General features: G+C 34.1%; 2 protein-coding genes across 5 annotated transcripts in view; one reads left to right on the forward strand and one right to left on the reverse strand.

The window, feature by feature from the left end:
* Positions 1–30: 30 nt before the first annotated feature.
* On the reverse strand, positions 31–4,034 carry LOC662953 (homeobox protein ceh-30). The gene is made up of 3 exons (XM_969021.5): positions 3,626–4,034; positions 3,307–3,546; positions 31–517 (listed from the first exon to the last, which is right to left on the reverse strand). Exons 1-3 carry the CDS (start codon positions 3,900–3,902, stop codon positions 111–113), a joined length of 924 nt encoding a protein of 307 aa, XP_974114.2. The 5' UTR covers positions 3,903–4,034; the 3' UTR covers positions 31–110.
* Positions 4,035–13,784: 9,750 nt separating this feature from the next.
* Positions 13,785–23,600, forward strand: part of nAChRalpha4 (nicotinic Acetylcholine Receptor alpha4) — a 29,663-nt gene continuing 19,847 nt past the window's right edge. For 2 of the 4 annotated variants that reach the window (NM_001109776.2, NM_001162525.1), the window contains exon 1: positions 13,839–14,042. In NM_001109776.2, the coding sequence (NP_001103246.1) occupies positions 13,839–14,042 (204 nt within the window). Of the gene's footprint in view, positions 14,043–23,600 lie in introns of all 4 variants that reach the window. The other 2 variants (XM_008203277.3, XM_008203276.3) reach the window with 2 other exon arrangements.

Raw genomic sequence — 23,600 nt, forward strand, 5'->3', positions numbered from 1 at the left:
ACTTGAAATTGCGAAAAAAAACAGTATGTGTCTAAATCAATTAATTAATTTAATAATAATAAATACAAATATACAGCAATTAAGATACAATGGGCTAACATCGAAGCAACTCAGTTTGAAATCGATCCTCTCCGTGCTGTTTCCGCTGCCGAGGTGTCCTCTATCGTTGGTACGCCGAAGACGCAGCCGAGAGTTGAATAGTACGGTGTGAAAAGTGCAGAATACTGTTGTGCGGCTGGCGCGAAATAATGCGGTGGGAAAAGTCCCTGTCTCTGCGCCATTTTGAGTCTCGTCGTCAGTTGCTTCTTCCATTTTGTCCTCCGGTTCTGGAACCATGTTTTGATTTGTACTTCCGTGAGATTGAGGGCTTTTGAAAGCTCCATTCGTTTGCTGACGCTCAGATATTTGTCGACTTTGAATTCGCTTTCGAGTCTTTCTAATTGTTTGGCGCTGTAAGCCTGTCTGGGTTTTCGGTCCAGTCCCGGTTTTCTGGACCGGCGATTGGCCGGTTTGGGCGCTGAAAGTGGAGGGAATTAGAGAGTTTCCGAAATTGTCGTAAAATAAAGATGTAAACATGCGATTTGCATTTACTAACACGATTGTCACATTGCGATATTAACACTTGTTTGAGTTTGCTTATTGATGTCACGTAATTGCGTTTTTACTTTGATAAATATGTGTTTAGTGGTTTTATTGGGGGATAATTGGAGAAATTCGGGGTTTGGAGGCAAAAATTCGGTAGTAAATGCGGCTGGTGGATAAATATTGTGTTTGAAATTGTACACAGGTGTTTAACAGGCAAATTGTCAGCTTGTAAGTTATGTGACATGACAGTGTCAAACTCCTAAGTCAACACACATAAGCACATAATCTCTCCCACTTTTTCTGGATTTTGTGCAGCCGCTAGTCGTGCGGTAATCCCTTGGGCAAATACATTTAAAACGTGCCCTTTGTTTTCAATTAGCACGTACGATCAGGATTCAAGCAACATAAACACTATAACCATATTGCTAATTAATGTTAATGTCCACCTATTTGAACAATTATAAGTTTATACGCGACAAATTATTCACTAATAGCGAAATAACGTCATGTCGCAACACACTCTCCTAATAGCTGTGTCAATAAAAAGCGTTTCCCGAATTTGTTAATTTGGAAAGCTTGATCAACACGTTTTGGGAATCGCTGACTGTTTTATAGCCATAACCACCTGTTTCCAAAACGATCATGTAGGTATGTAAAACACATTGTTTGACTTCTTAAAAATTTTTATTTGTTAAAGTAGTTAATAGTTTGTTTAAGCCTGCTCAAGATATTTCTTTTTTTCACACCAGGCGGTTTTCCAAGAAGTCAATTACAGAAATGACAAGTTGGACGTGATTTACGTGCTTGCCAATGAGTTGAAACAATTTTTTAGTTTAAAAGACTCGCAGGTATAAATCAATTTTTCTGCCAAAGATTGGTGCAAAGTAAATAACAATAATAGTAGTTATCAGCACTATAATAAATGAGTTTACGGATAAAGTGATTCGTAAATTGTTCAATTCTTATTACGCCATCTTATTATTAAGCTGCACGCGATCCGGCCATTTTCGATCATTCATGTTATTGTTCATCTCTTCTGTGAAGTAATGAACGACCATTTACGTCTTTTATATGATTAATTGAACAGCTTTAAAAGTATTTAATAAGAACATTTTATTTTGAATAAACGCGTGCTGATTCCTCTCACGGTGCAACAATGATCATAATTTCTTATTATTATTATTTATAATCCATTGGAATCACCTACATAAAATGTATAACAAAAAGTGTTTCGTTGAAAAAACCCACTCACGGTTTATATTAGGTACCTACTTAGTTTTATTTTATTTTATATTTATTTTAGATCATTTAACAATTTTTCTACACCCTAAAATTACCCACAATTAGGTACAAGTTACCAAACTTATAAAAATAAATACCTATACATACGAAGGTACAACCTACTACAAGAAAAGTGCTTTCAATTCTTTAACGAAGAATCGTGGTACCTATTATTTAGCGAATGAATAATTCTAAAAAACTAGGTATGTGTTCGTTCTCAACAAATGGAGCCGACCTAATTTGTAATTCTGTAATCGTAATTATTAGATCATTTCTATAATTTTTTGTTAAATACTTAATTGTAGAATAACTACGTCGGCAAACTAAACTGTTGAAATTTTCAGGTTGTAGGATAGGTAGGTGCAAAGTTGCTGATAAAAACCCATTTTTTGAATAGGTACTCTAGGTATCATTAAAATTGTATTAAAATCTTACTTGAAGTAAGTACTGCAGTACAAAATTACAAAATATTTATAGAAAAAAAGTTAACTGTTTTTTTAAATTTAAGTTAGATTATAATCGGAGTAAATAATAATAGTATTAAAGATGATTTCTATCTTTTAGTAAATTAATTAGCAAAAAATATTAAGAGTCAGTTTACAGAAAGCGAAATTAAAATTTAATTCAGAATAAAATTATTTCGAATTAAGTTGTCATTTAAAATGCATTGACAATAATTAATGTCAAGTTACTCATTTATTTAAATCTAAAGATTTTTAATTTTACAAAAAATAAATCGAGATTAAGTAACCGTTTCCTTTACACTGCTAAAGATGATATTTAATCTGCACTGTAAATAAGTTGTATTCATAATCAGAATATTAAGATGAACAATTAGGTTGTACAATGTTTGTTTTCGTGATCAGATTCACTGAAAACTAATTGCATTTTTTTTTATTCAAAAGCGGACTTAAGACTTGAAGATTTTTTTTGTAAAAATATGAAAATAAACACGAACACTTATTTATGTTAAATTTAGAGAAAGTAGATACAAAAGTGGTCCGATAATAATAAGGTACAGCTATTTATTGAACAAAATATTAAAACGGAACAATTTTGTATTTAAATAAATACTTTCAGGTTTGTTTTATTTTTTTGTACTTTTGTAATATAAAGTTTTTTGTCATCTGGATTAGTTTATATTTAAGTCAAGTGAAACAGTCAAATTCAAAATAAATTTTGTTTGGCAATGCGAAGCAAGTGATACATTAATGCACATTTTTAAATTTACTAAAAACATTATTTGTATTACTTAATATAAAAAAATATAACATAATATACCCACGTAACTGTAATTTCGAAACTTAAAATTAGAAATTAAATATTTCGTCTTTCCTTTCTACACGTTTGTTAAATTTTGTTTTTTAATAAAATAAATTAAAATCCACCGAATATTAAAAGTATCTTTATTTATTACCTAATTAATTATTAAAAACTTACCTTGTAGTCCGAAAATGTGACTAGAACTTTTATGATCCCCAGTCGCATTCAACCAGTTCGTATAAATAAACGAAGAAGAGCTTGTTCCCGGATGAAGATGATAGGGAATATAGGACGTTTCGGAAGAACTATTTTGAGAGCTTGATTTAGAATTTGCGAGAAATTCGAGCAATCCTGGATCAGGAGGAGTAGGATCAGGTCGTCCGTATTGTTGCAAATCTATCACTGATTGATATAAGCCTAAAATAAACAATTTCAATTTACAAAACATTATTTTTTAATGTTTTAATTGTGAATGAAATGGTTAATAACAGCCAACCTGTGCGTGGAGCCGCCGGCAGCGGAGTCGGCTTGACAAACTTAATTTCTTTGGCGCTAATTTTCTCCTCTTCGTCCTTGCATTTCCTGTTCAGTCCCAAAATGCTATCAATCGAGAACTTGTTACTATTTGCACTTTCCTCACACGAGCTCTCTTCCTTCTGCTCTTCCGCCACAATATCAACACTCTGCTCTTCGTCCGAAGTAAAATCGTCGCCCGATTCTAAAAAATTGTGCTCGTCTTCGGACATTTCGCGGTCACTTTCGTATCGTTCCATAATTCAGGAGATGATTTCGAGGACTAGTGTGTTTCAGCTACTGTGCCTTCTAAGGCTGGTCCATTAGATCCTTTGCTGAATCAACTAACACCTCGTACCTGTCCCTCCCTCTAAATGCCCGCCCCGTGTTGCTCATCTCGTCAGCCGCCGCTACAGATTGGTATTTCGCGTGTTTTCAACTTGCCGTAAAATCCATCTTCGCACCTTTATACTTCCTTTTACGTGTGGTTCTCAACCGTTTACACCCTTATTGCTGGACTTATAGCTGAGGCAAAACAGATTTGCCATCACTCATTCCACCGAGAATGAGGAATTCGGGGGCGATTGCGGTTCTGAGACGGAAGGGGCCATCAGTCATAAGAGTGCATTTATTGAAAATTTTGTGGGCTATTTCCAAACTTTTACGGTAAAAAAATAACTGAAAATAACCAATTTTAACACAAAATTTCGCACAAGATTAACCTAAGCGAATTTTTAAATTTTTAAAAATCGAATCAAATTAATAGATTACCATTCAGTTTTGTTGGTTTGTTGTAACTTTAAAATCGTAAAATAATATGCACTGAATATTTTAATATTTAGCTGAACATTGGCGTTTTCGTAGAACTGTTTTCAATGCATTCACATAGACTTTTTAAAATTAAACATAGGATAATACAATTGATTCGGTAAAAAAATCTCAGTGTATGTAGGTATTTGTGTGGTCTCTTTTAGGTACACAATTTTTAAAAGCAGAGGAATATTTAAAGTCATGAAAAAACTACAAACAATACTAGTATTTAATTTTTTAATTTTGGAAATTCTTAAATTCTTGACAATGGTTTTTTATTTTATTAAATTACTTTTGCTCAGAATGGGTTTTGTTTCTTTTCAAACGTCGGAGCAAATATCTAGACTACCTACTTATATTTTAACAAGTACCTGTATAAGAACTAAATAATTAAAAACGTACTTTTTTCAAAAAATTATTTTCTGATTTTTAAAAGTTTATAATCAAATCTGTATCGAAAAATGTATTGTTGATTGTACTTTATAAGTACAATTCTTCTAAAAATGGGTAATAATAATTATATCTACCATATACACGGTAAGTCTCGTAAAAATATTTTTAATATACATTTTTAAAACTAAATAGTACTGAAATCAGCGCTTAATATTAAATAAAATTTGTAATTTATTTTTTTTTATGCTTGTAATTTCTTTTATAATTTTTCTGGCCAGCTTAATATTTAATTAAAATTAATTTCGTAAATAAAGAAAATAATGTCAATAAGGTTTAAAATATTTAATAATTAATTGAAATTTTATTATTTCTAGTGTAATGTTAAATTAACGATGCGTAAATAATGTTCAGATCTGTGTAAAAAATTCTTAATAAAATTGTTATACTAGTATCAGGATTAGTTTGTTTAATTCCTTCCCTCTTTATTTTCTTAACTATAAAATTGCTGGATTTGTGATTTTATAGAATAAATAAATAAACTATTAAACTTTTATTAAACTTTTAACATTTAAATTTAAATTTTAAATTTAAACAGCTCTTAAAAATGTTACAGAATTGGTCTTATTAAGTACTAAACTAACACACTAAGCTATAGTATGTTTATTTAAAAAAAAAACATCAAAGTGCGATTTCTGAAGCACTAACATAGGTTTGCTTGAATATTATAGTAAATTATTATGATTTGACTGGAAATTATTCTAAAATACTACCGTGTTCAAACAAATAAGCATTTATTTGTATATCCGTATTTTTTTTAAGCATAAGAGGAATGTGTTATCGGTAGAAAATAATTTTTTATGTGTTAGTTTTATATTTTAATTTTTAAAAATAAAACCAAAACTAATTCAAATGTACAAAATAATCTATATATACAGAGATTCAGAAATATATTGTGCACAAACAAACAGAAAAAACTTTTTGAAAGACCAGGTTAAAAAAATACTTACTTAATATAACAAAAGAGATTATAATTTCTATTTGTAAGCACATAAGAAGATATAAGAAAGGGTAATTATATCAGATCTTAGTGACTTAATTATTTATTAAATTAACTTCAATAAAGCTTTTTTTGTTATTTAATATTGTTAATATTGTTAATTTCAAAGTTTACAGCACTCGCTACGTTGGGAATATTGAAACAATTCGCGTAAATGTTTACAAACTTATTTTGAATGATTTGCAGAACCCAAATCCTTTGTGGAGATTGGTTAAGCGCTTGTGGAACAAATGTTAAAATAGTTTTTGGTCTCCCTCTGCCTAAATGCAGTTTGTTTGAAATCACTGGACGAATGCACACTCCGCTATTATAATTCTCCCACACTACTCAAGCAGATGAGTTTTTCATAACATCGAGATATAGCCGCATTACGGGCCATTGTATTAGTTATTTGATGTTCTCTGGTTAACAGCATCCACCAAATGGGGGAGATAAATGTAGTTAAGTGGTTGATATCATTTTACACCATAAATTTACATCTGGATTCACATTGTTTGATGTAAGTGATGCTCACGTTTTGAATCGTTCTCCCTCTTACGATAATAAATTGCATTTCAATTGTGGCCATCACCCCGCGGCGATGAAAAATCGAAAATTACTAAAACAATTTTCGGAGTTTTTGCTTTTAACCTCCGTAACGATATAACAAGAGTGTGAATAGACCTGTCTGAAACACCTGTTTAAAACTGTATAACCACCCATGTAGGTTTCCAACCAGCACATGACAGCCAATCGCAAACAGATAAATCACCACTAAAAGCTCTTCACGGGGCAAATCGAATTTACAAAATATGATTTTATTTATACGGATTTGCAAAATTTTATATAAATGAGGTATTATTAGCAGAAGACGAGTGTTGGTATACAATAAAGTCCATTTACTAAAATGTATTAAAAACACTTTGCAATGCTTTCAGCGGAAAATATATCCCATTTAGAAGCGTTATTTCAGCTATCCGGGAGTACAGAAATCATTTATTATTGCAACAATAGAGCAAAACAGCGAATAGGTATAAAAGCCGTTACTGAGAGGGGAGCCTGAAAGGAGGATTCTTGCGCATGGCTCCGCTCTACCAATCCTGACTACTGTTTATCGTTTACCACATTATGGGTTGACACTTTTAGTATTAGTACATTTAAACACGTATTACGAAAGGTGTTACATTCCTTATTGAACATTCCGCCATGATTTCCAACGGATATCGACAAATTAAAAAAAACTATCCGGAACTTACCATTCTGTTAAAATGATTCCTCAAGTACTTGATTAAAAGTACAGTCATATTGTTAATTTATTTAATCGTAAATTTTGAAATCGTGGTTGAATTTGATAAATTTAATTCTTCAGGAAAGTTTTTTATTCTGAAAAATTACGAAAAGTCCTACGTCTACCTACCCGAAATTAAACAAAAAATATTCATAGATTTTCTTTAATAAACAGTTTTATATTTTTTGGTTTATCATTACTTACCTTTCTAAAGACTAATTTAGTTTTCGTAAATTTTTATTTGTTAGAACAAAACAAACTTTTTACTCTTTATAATAAAACAGACAAGTGCAGAATTTAATTTAAAATAAGTTTATATTTTTTTAACTACAGAGAATTGTTTAAATAATTTTATATTTATTGATTTCGTAATAAAAACGCAAGTTGACCGACATATTTATTATTTATTTAACTTTGTTGTATCTAAATGTATCTATTTCTACATTGTAAATTTTAAATTAATTTTATTTAATTTGGAATTTTCAATCTTTTTTGTTGAAGATGGTAGTGTATTGTCAGGTTTTTCTTACTCCCGTGGACAATGTATTACTTTTTTTAATTGTTTTTTGCTGAGTTATTTACTGAATTTTGTACCTGAATGAAAAAAGTACTGCACTGATGCGTTTTCTTCAAACGCAGCCTAAAAATTTCAGAGTTTATTGTTGCTTATGGTGGAAATGATGGATATTGTCGAAAATAATGTAAAAAAATTCTCGAAAATTTTAAAGTATATTTAAAATTTTTTTAAATTTCCCTAAAATGAAAATGCAAATTACAATTTAATTTTTTTTTACTTCAAAATGAAGCTAATTTTTTGAGAAATTGTTTTATAATATTATTCTTCACAGTCATTTAAGCCATAAGTGATAATATACACTGATACTTTTAGTTTAGAGAAAATTCTATTCAAGGAGTGATCTTCAAACCAGTGTATCTTAGTAGAGAAGTTCCATACTTTTATTTTTTTTTCTTTATTTGAACTACTGACTACTGATTTTCTACAATGTTCTGAGTTTATCGGAGGATTTTAGGAATGCTTGTACTTTTTTTCATGCTTGAGAATATTAAAGATGCAGTGGAAACGAGTACTTAATAAAATCCTATATTTCTTTAAAATCTAAAAATACGAAATTATTAATTTTTATAGCTAAGAATCGGTTGGATATTAATATTTCTCGAGTTACTAAAACAAGTGCAAAATATTATTTTCTTTTGTTGTTAATACTATTCTTACGGCATATCCTTTTTCATACCATTTACCTTTTGGAAAAACTGTCTGGAGAATGATAAATATATGTGATCATTTTTCAAGTTTTTTTTTATTTTTAGAGTTGTAGATGCTTTCTGATTTTTTGAAATTAGAACCCACCATAAACAATGTATTTCAGAATACCTTCAACCAAAGGAATGTAAAAATAAAATTTCAGCCGTCATACAGCGCAATTTTCATAATTTAAAAACAAAATAAAGTTGCTCGGAATATGCTCACATTTGTCACACTATTTACAACACCTTTTTTTCTTCACTTTATATTTTACCAGTTCGAATTTAAGAACAATTGTATAACAGTAGGTAATGAGAATCAAACTGGAAAAAAATTCAGAATCTCCAAATAAAACAAAAGAATTTGCTTCAATAATTATCCTAATAGGAAATTTAAAGACTTGTATGTTGTCTTACAAAACTTGTATGATAATATACTATTCTAAGACTAGGAATACAATAGCAAAATTTTGCTTCCACTCCAACATTCGTAAGTAGTAATTGTTTGCATATTTTTTGTAGTTTCATGTTTGTAAACAAATTCACGAATTAAAACTTCCATGTGAACATTAGCACTTCTTTTGTTTACGACCGATTATCAGGCATTTGCTAATTTTGAAATTATTCCATCTGCAGCTTGGGAATGAGTTGCATTTCTCAAAAATTATAAATCCGGCGACATCAATGCTCGGCGTTTTGCAAACTTCAGTCTCCGGTTGGAGTAAAGTAAACTGCAAGCGTCGCACAAGAAAAAGAAAAATTCCGAAAATAAAAAGCAGAAATAAAGATGTTTATTCAATTTTGTGTTTTCTTTATATTATCGTGTCAGCGGCTGGGCTACTGGTGTAAAGATGGCAGCATAAGTTCCTGGTGAAGTGAGATACGGAAGCTGCAACGTGCTTATAAAGCTCGCTTCGTGTAATAATTTGAGAGGAAAACAGAGGGGCATTGTGTGGGTTTAACGCCAATAATTACATAACACTTATTTTCAATCTGCTATTTAATTTTCTATTACACATTATTTCGCTATGTTGGGCAGAATGGACGATAGATCGTTAAATTTTTCATGCAAAGTTTAAAGCTTTTATGACCAAACAATGATATATGTTTGAAGTATTTTTGCCTTCGTTTGGCAATATTTCATTGTTTGAACTTTTGAAGAAGTTGGAATTTCCCTCATCTGTTTACTGGAATCGCGCTTAATGTTCCAGCTCCCAGTGTTAGGTGTGTATAATAGAGATAAAGCTGCACCTTTTGTAATATTGATTGCGTATGTAGTAAGCTCCTCTGGATTATAACTGATAAGTTTACGGTAATTTGGCGAAACAGAATAACTGAGATGTCTCTCAGCTCGCCATAAATAAACAATACGGCTTCGTGATTATTTGATACTCAGGTTTTTCAAATTTTCTCGCCGACAACGCCGTCCTTCCCCTTAAAGTATTTATTCGGTAATTTTCCGATTGTGGAAGATTTTTAAGTGAACTGAAATCAATAATTCGATTTGGGGCCTCGGCAGGAATTGAAGATACTCCAGATATCCGAGAGAATTGGTGATTGATTGCGCACAGCATCCATTACTCACATTTTTCGATTTTCTCACTTTATGAATGAATTAGAATGTTTTCCGGTCATAAAAAGCGACGTGTTTCTCTCATCTCATTAATTATGCGCGGCGTGAAATTTTAATTATGATCGCTGTAATTGACGAATTAGGAATCGCGTGCTGCTGGCAATCTCGTTAAGAAACTTGTAGGATTCGGTGGAACACAGAAACAGAAAGCAATTATATTTCACTAAGTCTATTTGGCCTTAATCAATACACGTCGGCTTTTTTCGGATTTCTCGAGAAATTCTAATTGTTATGAGTCCGACGTTTCCGAACTTCTTCGCTACCTCTTCACTCTCCATTTAACTTTGTTTGCGAAGTTTGAACGTTTTTCGGAAACGTACAAAAAATTTAGACAGTTTAAAAAGCCATACGATAAATCCGCTACCAAACGGAAATATTTTTGCTACTGTTTACAGCAAAAAAGCAGCTATTTATTCTAAAACACTGAGCTGAAGAACCCAAGGTTCCGAATAATATTTGTTTTTGTTTGAGCTTTGTGACTAGTTTTGCTCATTTGAGAGGATTTTGCTTGTACTTACCCTTTGTGTAAAGTTTCCGCCTTTTTCTTGTCTGTGTTTTGCTAATTCCAGCCTTTGATGTTTCAGCAAAAATTGTAATTAAACTTGCTCGGGGATAACTCGTCATTTTTATTTGGCTATTCCATATCAAAAATTTCGCTGTGTATTTTATCGCAATATTTTGGTTCGCTTGATCCATTCATCCGCGCACAAAGGCCTAAATATATTCTATTGAATATTTTGGTGGTCATTATTGTATCGTCCGAGCGATTTGTTTTAGTCAAAATTACTTTGTGCAGGCCATTATCGGCGTGTTGGCCCGGATTAAGTGGCTTTTTATAGTTTGTGCTCGCGAACAGGCGCTTAAGCTTTGCCGGCAATGCATGTCTTTTGCAGCCGGAGGCAACAGCGAATACGCAAACTTCATGAATATGTGGATAAATTTCCACATAAATATAATGAACATAAATTTCCACTTGGTTTGTTTGCTGAAGATTTGCATACTATTTTCTTTGCTGCGATTGTTAAATGAGCGGATATTTTTAATAAACGGGAAACATTTTTTATTTGAGTTGGTTTGGAAATGGGTAAAAATTCTAAATCGTTAATTAGATTATTCCCTAGTGCGAAACAAGCGCCCTTAAATTGAGGTTTAAATACTCGCCATCCCTCCTGTCGATAAATAACGCCACAGTCCCTTCGTACAAGTTGTCAAAGTCTAAATCTGGCTTGTTTAGTGCACGTCCACAGTAATAAATCCCTCTTGTCTTACGTAACCAGGAAAAATCCTTTTGTTCCATTTTTCTTTCGACTTTAAATGCAAAGTGCGTCATTTGTAATAAATTTCAAAACATTTCAAAACCACTTTCTCCATTTCAACCGCCACAATCGAAGCTTTACAAATATGGAAATTGAAATATTTTAATGCGCCTAAAAAATGGACATGTGGCAGGAAATTACAGTTTAAAATGAAATTTATAGTGCAAAAGCGGTAAAAGTTACGGCCAACTTTATGTGTAATTACGCCTTTATTAAGTTTTAATTTTTATTGCCATTTCTAAACGCTATCTAAATGAGAAACGCCAAACTTTTTCACAACAATTCCATTGAATTTGTTAATGTTTGCGGGACAAACAAGGTCATAAAACATCAATCAAAGCTTTCCAATTTTGTTAGTCCAAACATTACCACTTAGTAGTATGGGCTATTTCTAGCCCCTAACTACCCTTTTAACTAGCCATTCAACCCTCGCCAAGATTTTAATTCTATTTAAACAGACATTTCCTTTATCTCTTCGAACATTAAAACTATCCATTCAAAAGCAATACATTATTGTCAGTCCTGTCGGTTTCAAACTTTGTTATTCTGATAGAGCGGAATATTAAATTTTATCCAAATATGTTTTACTGTTGTTAATAAACACAAAAGAAGTGTGAGGCTTTTCCTGGAATTTTCGACCTGGGATATAAAATGTTATGTTAGCGCGGAAATGTGGACAAAGCATTATTTTTTCGTTGTGTAAACGCAGCCACAAATGATTTATTTTCAAGTGTGCCCTACGTGGCCATGCGACTTTAACACGTCCAGAAGCATTTTTTGTCTTACCTGAAACTAAACCAAAAGAACCAAAATTTTAACATCCTTGAATTCGGTTATATTTAATTTTATGTTACGCTAATAAAATGTGGAGTAGTCTGGTGATTACCCCACAGGAAGAAAAGGGCAAAAAGGGAGAAGAACAAAAATTTTATAACAAAATTACAGAAAATATGTCTATTTGTTGATACAAGTGAAATTATGTAAAGATAAGTCTTTAATACATATCTAAAATATTTATATAAAAAATATAAAATACTTCTAAAATTTGTAGATTGTTTAATTTAGTGTGAAATTTGTTGCAAATGTTTAGTACTTTAACATTGTTGAAATAATGATAAATAATAAAATAAATAAATAATAATAAAAACAGTGGTGTTGTTTTGTTTTGTTCCTAATGTAGCTTTTCTGTTCTATAACACTAGCAGAGTCTTCACAAGATAATTGATAATGAAAGTTTTTTCTGAACTATGTGAATTAATTAATTTAAAAGATCGGGAATTTTAATTATTTGGATTAAATTTATAGGAAAGTTATTATTAAAATATAATTGAAAAATAATGTCATCCTTTTTTAAAAGCTCTCAGAGTAGGGTTGAAAATTTCATGAAAAAGTGAATTAAGTTCTGCAAATTTAAACTGAAAAATTAAAATAAAAAAAATTAAAATTAATTGTGGTAGTGGTAGGAGGGTTTTATAAAATTTTTGAATTTACGGTGACTAGTATTTCTGATAATAAGTAAATCTAAAGAGGAGATTGGTTATTTTATTCAATTTCTGCAGTAAATTTTATGGATATAAATGAATTGAATTGATAAAAGTTAGAAAAATGGATAGATCTTTTTGGGAATTTTTTAAAAGAATTAGAACATCATCAGCATACTACCTATGGTCCGCTAACCTATGAGATAATTTTTTTTGTTCTAAATTGATAATAAATAGCTCAGCAAGTAGGGGAGATAGAGGAATGGGCTTCCCTCTATTTCTCCCTGATCTGACCTGACCTGAAGTTTGTTCAAAATATTGATTATTAAATTTGAAAAAGTTTTAGTTTGTTACAAATTCAGTTAAAGTAAAGCGATCTATAAGGAATAGAATTTAATTCCTAAAAGAAAATTTTTAAAAATAACGCTTTGAGATGTTGATAAAAATTAGAAGACTATTTGGAGGTTTTATAACATTTTTGGTCTTAGTCATATCACATAGTCCTTTCAAATTTTCGATGGAAAAATTATGATCAAAATTAATGGATTGTCTGTGACAATGTGAATTTTTGGAAGTCTAAATGATTTAGGGGTGGCTATAGGTATTAAACGAATTTTACATGTATTAAAAAACCCTAAGGTCTGATGTGAGAAGTGATTTACGGTTGGAAGAACATATATTAGGAAATGTGAAGCTGCAATTTTTTAAAAACTTTTTTATCTAGGACAACTGAACCAATTGGTGTCGTTTAACTTGTGTCACCTTTTTGCGTATTTGCGTGTGATTGTGTGTGCGTGCGTAGTTTTGGCTGGGTGTGGACGGTTTCGGTGGCAATTAGAAAAGATAATTCAGCATCTTAATCCAGTTGGATCCGAATGGCGTTATTCGCGAACGGTCGGGCGGGGTGCCGATCTGGCATCGTGGTTCCGAATCGAGCGTGCAGTGTGGCTCCAGAGTGCCGCGGTGGAGCGTCGGGATGCCTCCTTCTGCCGCCGAGACGCTGAGAGCCTGGCTGCTGTCGGCCTTGGTAGTGCACGGTGCTGTGGCTGGAAATCCTGATGCGAAGCGTCTCTACGATGACCTGCTTTCCAACTACAACAAGTTAGTGCGGCCTGTGGTCAACACCTCTGACGTCTTGCGAGTTTGTATCAAACTCAAACTTTCACAACTCATCGACGTGGTGAGCCTTTGTTATTCCAGCCAACTTTGCCAGGGTTTAACCGGACGATCGAAGACGCTTCCCGAAAAATGATTAAACACGAGCGATGCGCTCGTTCCAACGATGACAGCTCTTTGCTTGCTCTCATTAAACACTAACTTGGATAGTTAGATAACACCGGAACGTTGCTTGTTGTTACGGGGCGGCGAAAGCGTTTAATTTCAAAAAATTGAATATTTAGGGAGTAATTAGTTAGGCGTGGTGCTGCTTTATCAGTGTCAGGGAATCTCGCAGGAATTGAACATTTTTTTACTCACTCGAAATTGGATGTTGCTCTCAAGAAAAACTGTTTTTATTCCTCGCAGCACAAACAGATCCTTTACGAGGCGACACACACAGAAAATCAAAGAATTTAGATCAAAAGGAAGAGGTGGCGATTAAATATGGGGCCTTTACAAAACACAAAGCAAGATTTTCTAGCACATTTTTTAAATTAAAATAACCCTCATATTTGCCATTGCTTCCATTTCCAGTCAATTAAGTGATCACAAATTTCCAGCTTTGTTGACATAAGCTGTTTATTATCTTTCTGCACGGTCATTATCGTATTAAGTGCACCAATAAATCTAATTAAATGATTCGAGTTATTATAGGTTTCAGGTAGTGCCAATTGGGTCCACTAGCAAAATGGTGGATGCGCCGGGAAAGAACTGTAGTTAGTGTAATGAAATATTATTATCTGGGCACTGTAAAGTGTTTAGCAAAATTGTTTGGTGTCTATTTATATTCATTAAAGCAGTTCACGTAGGTTGAGATTCGCAAACTTATTATAATGCCGTAATTAAAGAATGGTTCCGCAGAGATAACAATCTGCTGTAATGAATTTATTACTTACCTACGCATCTCCGGACTTACACAACGTCTTAATTAAACTTACACGAACTTGGAGCCCCAATCCCAATAAATTCAATCAGAATAAAACCCGTCATAAAATATTGTATGGCTGGGATCAAGCCATAACAACGCCGTTAACTACTTTTTTAAGCACCGATTAAATTCCGCTGATCTAATTTTTTGCGCAACTACCACATTTATTTTTGTGTGCGTTAAACTAATCCGCATCATAAGTCTGGAGAATGCAATAAAGCTCGCCGATAAAAAATTGTGTCAAAAGTTAGATTGTGAAAGTTATCGTGATATATGCGTTCGCCATAATTAAAAATTTGCACTTTAATAGCCAGGTTTTTGCCAAGTGTGAGCATTTAAGCTTGTTATGTCCGGGGATTAATTATTTGTTTTTATTGCAGATTTTAGAGCTAATCTAGGTCTGATATAACTGTTGTGAACATGAGTCGGATTTTGATTGCAATAGTAAATTTGCGTTGTTGAACGATTCACAAAACGGTCGCTGATTATTTTGTAGTGGGCCAGGTTTATGACAAATGCAGTACATTTGTTGGACAACAAACAAAAATTTAATTAAAACATTTTCAACGGCCAAAAATGGTGGATGCGCCGGGTCTCAACGTTATAAAAAATTAGTTTCGGCTATGCCGGAACTGTTTGAAATGATAAATGTGTTTTTGTTTTCTTCGGAAATGAGCAAAACGCTGTATCTTTTACTTCCGGTAAGTGAAGGGTCTCGAAACAAAAATATTAGATTCGGTCAAAGCACTGAGACGTGCTCCAACGTGATAAAATTATGTTAACTATGATCAATGGCAAAGTATGGGATTCATCCGGAAGAGAGGAAAAACATGCCAGAAATATAAAATACACTAAATCTATTCAGGGTCGGAATAAAGACAAAGAGGACCAATCAAATTTTGCGTTACTGTTTGGTGATAAAACACACTTATTCGTTGATAATTTTTTATGCAGCGCTTGAATGAGAAACAGATCCAATTTTCCGGTCGATCGACCGCGAATATTTCTGCATCTTTGTAATGGCTTTCCCGGGTTTAATTTTTATCCATGTGTTATAAACCGCCTCTCATGATGTGTTTCTTACTGGAGCTATTAGGTCTTGTAATAAATTGTAACGATCCGTTCAGACTTTCTTTTATGACATTGAACGTCACGTGCTATTAGTTTCAGGAACATACGATTTGTGAATTTGTAAGTAGCGTGAAAAGGCTTGAAATCGTCCGACACGTGTTGTGTTGAACTGTATGTCATGTACTATTATGAGTTAACGTTTGCTGCTGACAGGACGAAATGAATAATTTCTGTAGTGTCTTAGGGCTTGCCTAGAGCCCGGATTATATTTCCTGTTGACTGATAACTCAGGAATTTCAACTCGCTGTTTATCTTCGTGTGTGTAAACAATGCTCGGTAATGAAGCGATTATGTGCAAGTAAATAAACTTAACATTCCTGATTCATTTATCAAATAAAGAGGGCCCTCAACACTGCGATTTTCTTGACCCCTATTTCTTGTTATCTTTTGAGCAGTTGTAGGGGCATAATCGATCTCGGCCACGTGACAGGTTTGGCAGATGCGCCGGTTCTCTTCAACACTCTTATCTTTCAAGCCGCACACCATTAGCATATTTTAGAAGTGTGCGATGTCTTTCACTCGGATTAACCTTTCACTAGGCGAAGGGTTCTTATTAGGGCCTGTCTTGTTCGCGGTTTCGATTTTTCTACATGGAAAATTAACAATTTTTCAATGGCTACATTTATTACTTGCATCATTTCGTGGTTATCTTGTTGCTTCCGCGCCATAATTCTAATGTACGTTTTATGTAAATGGCAACAAAAGCAGTTGAGATATCAAAATGTCATTTTTATACCATGATAAGCATCTAATGGGCTGCAACGTTTTATACAGCCTATTTTCATTACAATGAAACAACTTAATCCAGCGCGTTTGTTTAAGGAATAAAATAAATCATCTGTGCTTGTAAATTAATAGCGCACAATTAGGTCATTTATAATTAATCCATTCTTTAAATTTGTTATTGCTAGTGAGGGCGAAATTAAATAAACTGTCGATCAAAATGAATTTATAACAGCGGAGGCTCTGTGAAATGCAAATTTTATTACTTTACTTTATTAGCGTGTTAATATGATGCGTCCAAATGATATTAAGCGCCTTTATTGTCTACAAACTAGCTTTATTAAAATCATAAATCATTTTTCCTTCCAGATTTAGCAAACAAGAACAAATTACATTTCTTCTAGCAAAAATCCCGCTCATTTTTTTGTCCGCGAAAATCCTAGTCAAATTTACTTTGGTGCCGTAAAAAATTGTTAAATTGCTCCGACATTTACGACAAAATTGGAGCTAATTGTAATTCATGCCACAGCGCACAGCACAACAAAATCTGTAAAATAAATTTTAGAAGTATGTTCAGGGTGGCAAATGTAAATTCAGAAGTTGGGGACTGTATTTTCACAGTTCATTGCTTTCTGAATAAAATGTAAGTTTGAGCAAAATAAGTTTGCGTGGGTTCTTTCCCGCTACATAAACATTGACATAGATTTCACAAAAGGTGCTTGAGTTCTGCGTCAAGTAAATAACAAGTGATTGTCTAAAGTGGTGACATTTAATTCGCTGAATAAACCCGGTGTAAATTTTTGATTATTTCCATTCCACTAAAAGCAAAATATTTGCGAAAACATTCTGTAGGTTTCGTCCAAAATCGAGTTTATTTTTGGGTTGAAATTTCTTCGGATTGGGCGTCGTTAACGATTTATCGTCTTCATTGTTCCAAAATGGCGCCGTTATATTGTTCTATAAGTAATTGTAACCGACTCTGTCACGCTTACACCCTAATAAATTTTCAACAAAGCAACGATGAATACAGATGGTATAATTTGGAATGGCCGTTTAATTCGAACTTCAATGAATCCCAAATGTTAAACAATCGCGAAAAAGCGACTTTTCCAAGGCGGGATTTATGCGATTATTGTGTCTCTCACCGGACGCGCAATAAACATTTATCCTTGCGAGTTCTCCAGCGAGGACATCCTCGATGACCCGGCCCGCTCTCCTTTCATACAACGTTTATATTAAAGCTCACGACAGTGTAAACGATGCAAATATGCTTAAGGCTGTTTAAAGTTGCGATAGGACTCGAACCCGGCCCCCAAATTCAAGAAAGAGTATCGAATTTTTTCGCAGAGATTAAATTAAAATCAATGGGCGAGCCGGAAATTACGCTTGAAATTTTTCAGCTGAGATTAATTAATTTCGGTTGGTCACATGGAGCTGAGTGCTGCCAACCCTTTTACAAGAACTGATTAAATAAATGAATTTAATTTGGACCCATTTGGACTTGGGCCAGAAAATTGCGAGTTATGCCCGAAAATCTTAATATGGACGAAGGTTTTTTCCAAGACAAGTGGACACGCCCTTGGTTCGGGTTAATAATGGTGGAAACGGACATTCAATAACTTGGGAACAGTGATGGTTGGAGCATCTCGGGATTCTTTGCGAAAGTAAAGTGCATTATGCAGACAGCTGGAAAATAAACCTCTTCGCAGCGTCCACACTGCTCTCAGATAAACACGTTTCATGTCAAATATTACAAAAAGGGTAATTTTTGTACGTGTTCTCATCTGAAAAGGTGCTTCAAAAAGGAGTAAAATTGCAACCATTATTATAGTTTATAAACTTTTATTTCCAAAGTTTTACAGTCGCCCTAAAACAACCATAGTCTTTCCAATATCAATATCATTAAATTTTAAGGTCCCAACAACAAGAGCTGATTTTGTGTGTTTAGGTCTTGTTATTTCGCTAGTTTTATGTGTTTGTTGTTTTATCATTCTATAAATTGTCGTTACATCGAGTTAATATTCCAGCTAGCAATTCGGTTAGTTTTGATTACATCCAGTCTTGTACTTTAATTATACTAAATTCAAATTACCTGCTCTTCATCCTTGTACTAAAATTAAGTTATTTCATTTCGGTTTCTCGGTTTCAGTTTCAGCAACTCCTGAAAACTGAAACTCACTTTTGCATGGACATCTGTCATGTCTTCCAGTTTATGGCAAAAATGTCGCTCGGAACTTTACGAGTGTTTCCTCGATTTTACCGAGTTTTTAGCGTCCCATGGAAATTAGGAGTGATCGATTCCGTGTTATTTGCAATTTATCTCGCGTGGAAAAATTATCAATTCTGTTAATTAAACCGTTTGTTTTCGGGTATCGGAAGTTATAACATATCACGGTTATGAACCTGTCCTTCCTGCCTAGATAAATCGATAAACTAGTTCCGATAGCTGGGTTATTGCTACAAGGCAATCTAGACATCCAGCATCGGCTTAATCCATAAAATCAACACAAATAAAATTATAGGATGGAACGCTTCAAAGCTGATCTGTCGCTCGATCTAAATTAACTCAAACCGATATGCAATGCTGCTAATCCAGATTTGAAAAACTATTGTGGGAGCTAATCCCGGATTTTATTTGGAAATTCGTTGTGGGTCACGTCTTATTTTTGCCTCGAAATTTGCAACATTAATTAAATTCTGAACAGCTCCCTGGGTGTGCGGGTACATTGCTCAAAGTTGCCATAATGTAGAACTTTATCTGGAATATTGTGTTACGTAATAATTGCGACGTAAATTTTATACATGACGTACAAATAGAAATAAATTATGGAAGTCACTACAGACAAATGCATTGTTAATTATGTTCGGAGCCATCATACAGAACACAGGATTGCACTTCTGATAAATTTAAAATATGGTTTTGGGTTTTCGCTTTAGAAATTCTCAACGTGTCGCTTTTTATAAAGTGTGACAGTTGACCGACTATTTGTAAAACAATAAATTTCTAACCTTCGATCTTTTCTACTTCTCTCGCGACATGCATTTGAAACAGGACGTGTCGAGCATTTACTGCTATTTTTAGTTATTAGTTGAGACAAAATGTGAGTCTAGCGATTGAGAGATAAAGTCACTACGTGTCACAACAACAAGATGAATGAGCGTGCAGTTTTCGCGAATCATTTTTTATTGTAATATGTGCCAGGATGACACGGCTATGATGCGAAAGCGATGAAAATTTCAGCACATTATTGGGTTAGCGACAATTTAAGCGTCTCGAGACTCGTATCCATTTCAATTTGTTGAATGGAACATGAAATATTTATCGACCGCGCTGCAACTTTTCCCAACTTTATATCGGGCAAAAATTAACAATAAAGTGGACGCTCCTGACGAGTGCTAAACCGTGTCGTATTTTTCCCACAAGCAAATTTTATTTTGAGTAAAATGTCGCCACCTGCGTGTTTACATTACGGTTTCAGCTTTATTGCAGTCTTACAGCAGCTTTTGTAATTTACGATTGTGCTATTTAAGTTTAATGGGGTGCTGCATTTATCTGCTCACACAAGGCGCTATTAAAATTTCGCCCTTTCGAATCTGTTTAGAAATGTATCGACACTCGAATCAAGTGGATGTTCACAGTTTCGAGTTGACGGAATGAGTGAATTCTTGCTCGACTCGTTCTGATTGATCAAGCCACTAGTAGCGCTCCGAATGTTTTTAAAAGTTTCCGCAAGGGCGTTTGTTTCGCAAGAAAAGCCTTAAATTACAAAGCGAGAGCGAATCTGGGTCAACGATGCAAATCACCTTCGCTACAATCCAAACCACCCGACCACAAATCTGTCATACGCTTTGCCACGGATGCAAATCCATCAACCCTCACAGCCATTTCAACACGGCAAAAATTGCATCCGGGATGAGCATTTCGTGCAATCGAACACAGAGACAAGTGGCGAAAATATGACCAGGAAATTTGCTGTTTAAACAGCTCATTGAGGCTCTCGAAACAGATTTCCGCAATTTTGGAGCCAAGCACTCATATTAACAAGAATTTTGATTCGGCTCCACAGCGCTTCAACAAACAAGCATTGCTTCGAGTTGCTACCAAGTGGCATTTTTTCCGCCCATATAAAATTCAGTTTGAATTTAATGTTATAAAATTACAAACGAAAATTGGCCGAAAACAGAAAATCGAAATATTGCCATATAGCCGGCGATAAATTTAAAACTATTTGTAGATAATCCGTATAACTGGAGTGCTCTACTTTTTTTATAAGTAATGAAGTTTTATAGTTTTAATAAACATTTAATCGAACTGATTTTAAAGTGTGAACGCTTTTGGGGCTACTATTGTTCTTATGAGTTATCTTTGTCACTTTTTTGCAACAATTAACACGTTAAATACGGCTTAACTTACGGAGCAATCCACAAAAGTGCAGTTATTTGGGAGTCAGCGCATTCAAATCTATCAAATAGTTCGAACATGAAGCTCCATGTAGAATTTTCCGGGAAGCCCTGATGCGTCGATCCAGCCGGAAAATTCCGGGTAGCAGTGAACGGATATTTGGGCTTATAATTTGTATCAATTCTATGATTTAAAAACATATCTGAGAATACTTTGCTACAAGGTTGGAAATTAACGCAAAAATACATAATATTTGATCAATTTTTCGCCATAAATTCGTTGGCGAATGGATTGTTTTTAGACCGTCGGAGGTCCCGGAAATATTTATAAAACGTGAATTGCAATCTAATTTTCGGCTTTCAGTCACAAGCTCAAAGGTGACTACTGTGTTTGGGAGAATTCACACTTTGGCAAAATGGAAATTGGCTTTTGCGATTTGCCGGAAATTAAGTGTTTTATTGAAACTTTTCTAAACTGTGTCAATCAATCAATAAAATCGAACATTTTATAAAATATTAATTTTTACTTAAATCACTCTCGAGTTTTTAATTTAAAATCCTGAATTATTTATGTATATACTTGAAAAAAAGTGATTGAAAGCGCAATATGAGACAAATGCAAATACCGAACTTGTGTAATTAAAAATTTGCCGATACCTGACGAATTCATATTAAATATTTCCTTCGATTTATGAAAAGTTGGAGTTTCCCGTTCACCAAATATATCCCCACTCGCACATAACATGCCGATTCTGTAGCAGTTCGTTAAGCATCTGCTATCTGATTGATTTATGGCACCGTGATGTAACTGGAAGTGGCCTCTCTCCCCTTTCATGTAGATTTTAGCCAAAAACATAATTTGCTCTATTTTTGCGTCGGCTGGTCCTGCGAGACTTAGGTGACGTTTTTAGAACGGTTGAGAGAATCACGTTATGCGAAAACTCTCTCCGATACTGATGTATCGTATGCATTACGATCTCTTGCGACCCGTCAACATTTCATACTAGTGTTTACTTTGTTCAGCTTTAAATGGATAGGTGAAACTGAACGCTTAATGGCCCCTAATTGCGACTGAGTAAATAAAAACGCTGAAAAACTCAAAGGTTAAATTACCGAAATTAGAATAATGAAAAAATACATTATTCATAGCCGAGGGTTAATACGGAATGGGAGGGTGACTTAAATGACGGAAATTATTGTAAATCCTGCTGATGACAGCTCATCAAGACGCTGCGTCTCGCCCACAAACAAAATTCACTCCACTGGAATGTTTTCATTTAGAGTGTTTTATTTTGTTTAAAACACCTTCAGTGGGGAGCCAGCGAGTCCTTATCGCTTGAAAAGGATCAGATTGGGTTGGATACAGGTGTGATAGCTAAACTGTTTTTTACATTACTTCTTCGCACGATAAGAACCTTTTTAGACGAAGGCTTGACGGTATCAGGTTCCAGGCGTAACTTTATTAAAAATGGTGGATGCGCCGGGTTAGACCAACTGACAAAATTTAGTTAGTCGCTAGTTTGCCTAACATTGGCTTATCTAGTGTGCTTTATTTATGGCTCTAATATGAAAGTTGCGTACCATAAATCAGTATTTTCCCGGATCCCCATTAGCTGATTATTTATTAATTCTTGCCAGCCGCATCTACCTGGAAGATTTTCCGCTGTGGTTGTGTTTGTCGACGCCAATTTCTTTTCCTTCCACCAAAGCTCGTCTAACGAAACAAAGCGCACGTTCATGTAAATTGGATTTAAATTTATAGTTTGTCGGAGGACAACGCACCGGAAAGGTGGAATATGACAAACGGTCGAGAAGGATAATAATTTTATCAAAGCACGTCCTTACAGATATTGTGCTGATTGTGACCTGTGACTAGATTTGCATGAAATGGATCACGCCGGGATTGCTCGGGGAAGTCGGAATTTGGGCAAAAACCGGTCGTAAATTCCCCGTTCAAAATTTTGGCTTGCACTTAATACACTGGAGCGTTTATTTTGTCCCGAAAATCGAGAAACGTTCCGACGTTTTCCAATACGCCTTTATGGGCCGTAATGCGAATTGTAGCTCGCGTTTTTCCAAAGCTTGGCGGTCGGAAGAGTCGATAGTAGCGCTGAGGTCGTAATCCGTACTAAATAATTCAAGAGACCTGTACGCGAGATCCCGATGCGGCCGCGTAAAGCGTCCATGGGGCGCAGGGAAACAGCAGATAAGTTGCCGTGCAACTTGCAAAAAGGCAAAGGTGTTTAGGGAGAATTGCGCGACTTTTATTAAATTAGGAGAGGATAAATCAGGCTTGTTTCCGCGAATCGATACAAAAATCTTGAGCATGTGCCAACTAATTTGTATTCGACAAATGGTAGCAAACCTGTAATTGGTACGTTTGCCATCCAACAAAAA

Source organism: Tribolium castaneum, chromosome 4 (assembly GCF_031307605.1).
Source record: "Tribolium castaneum strain GA2 chromosome 4, icTriCast1.1, whole genome shotgun sequence".
In the NCBI taxonomy this organism is placed as follows: Eukaryota; Metazoa; Arthropoda; class Insecta; order Coleoptera; family Tenebrionidae; genus Tribolium; species Tribolium castaneum.

Excerpts from the sequence above, each read along its gene's own strand:
- LOC662953 (XM_969021.5), bottom strand. The coding sequence starts at position 3,902 with ATGGAACGATACGAAAGTGACCGCGAAATGTCCGAAGACGAGCACAAT. Across the intron at positions 3,547-3,625 it reads GCCGGCGGCTCCACGCACAG|GCTTATATCAATCAGTGATA; the intron begins GTTGGCTGTTAT and ends TGTTTATTTTAG. Across the intron at positions 518-3,306 it reads TCACATTTTCGGACTACAAG|CGCCCAAACCGGCCAATCGC; the intron begins GTAAGTTTTTAA and ends CTCCACTTTCAG.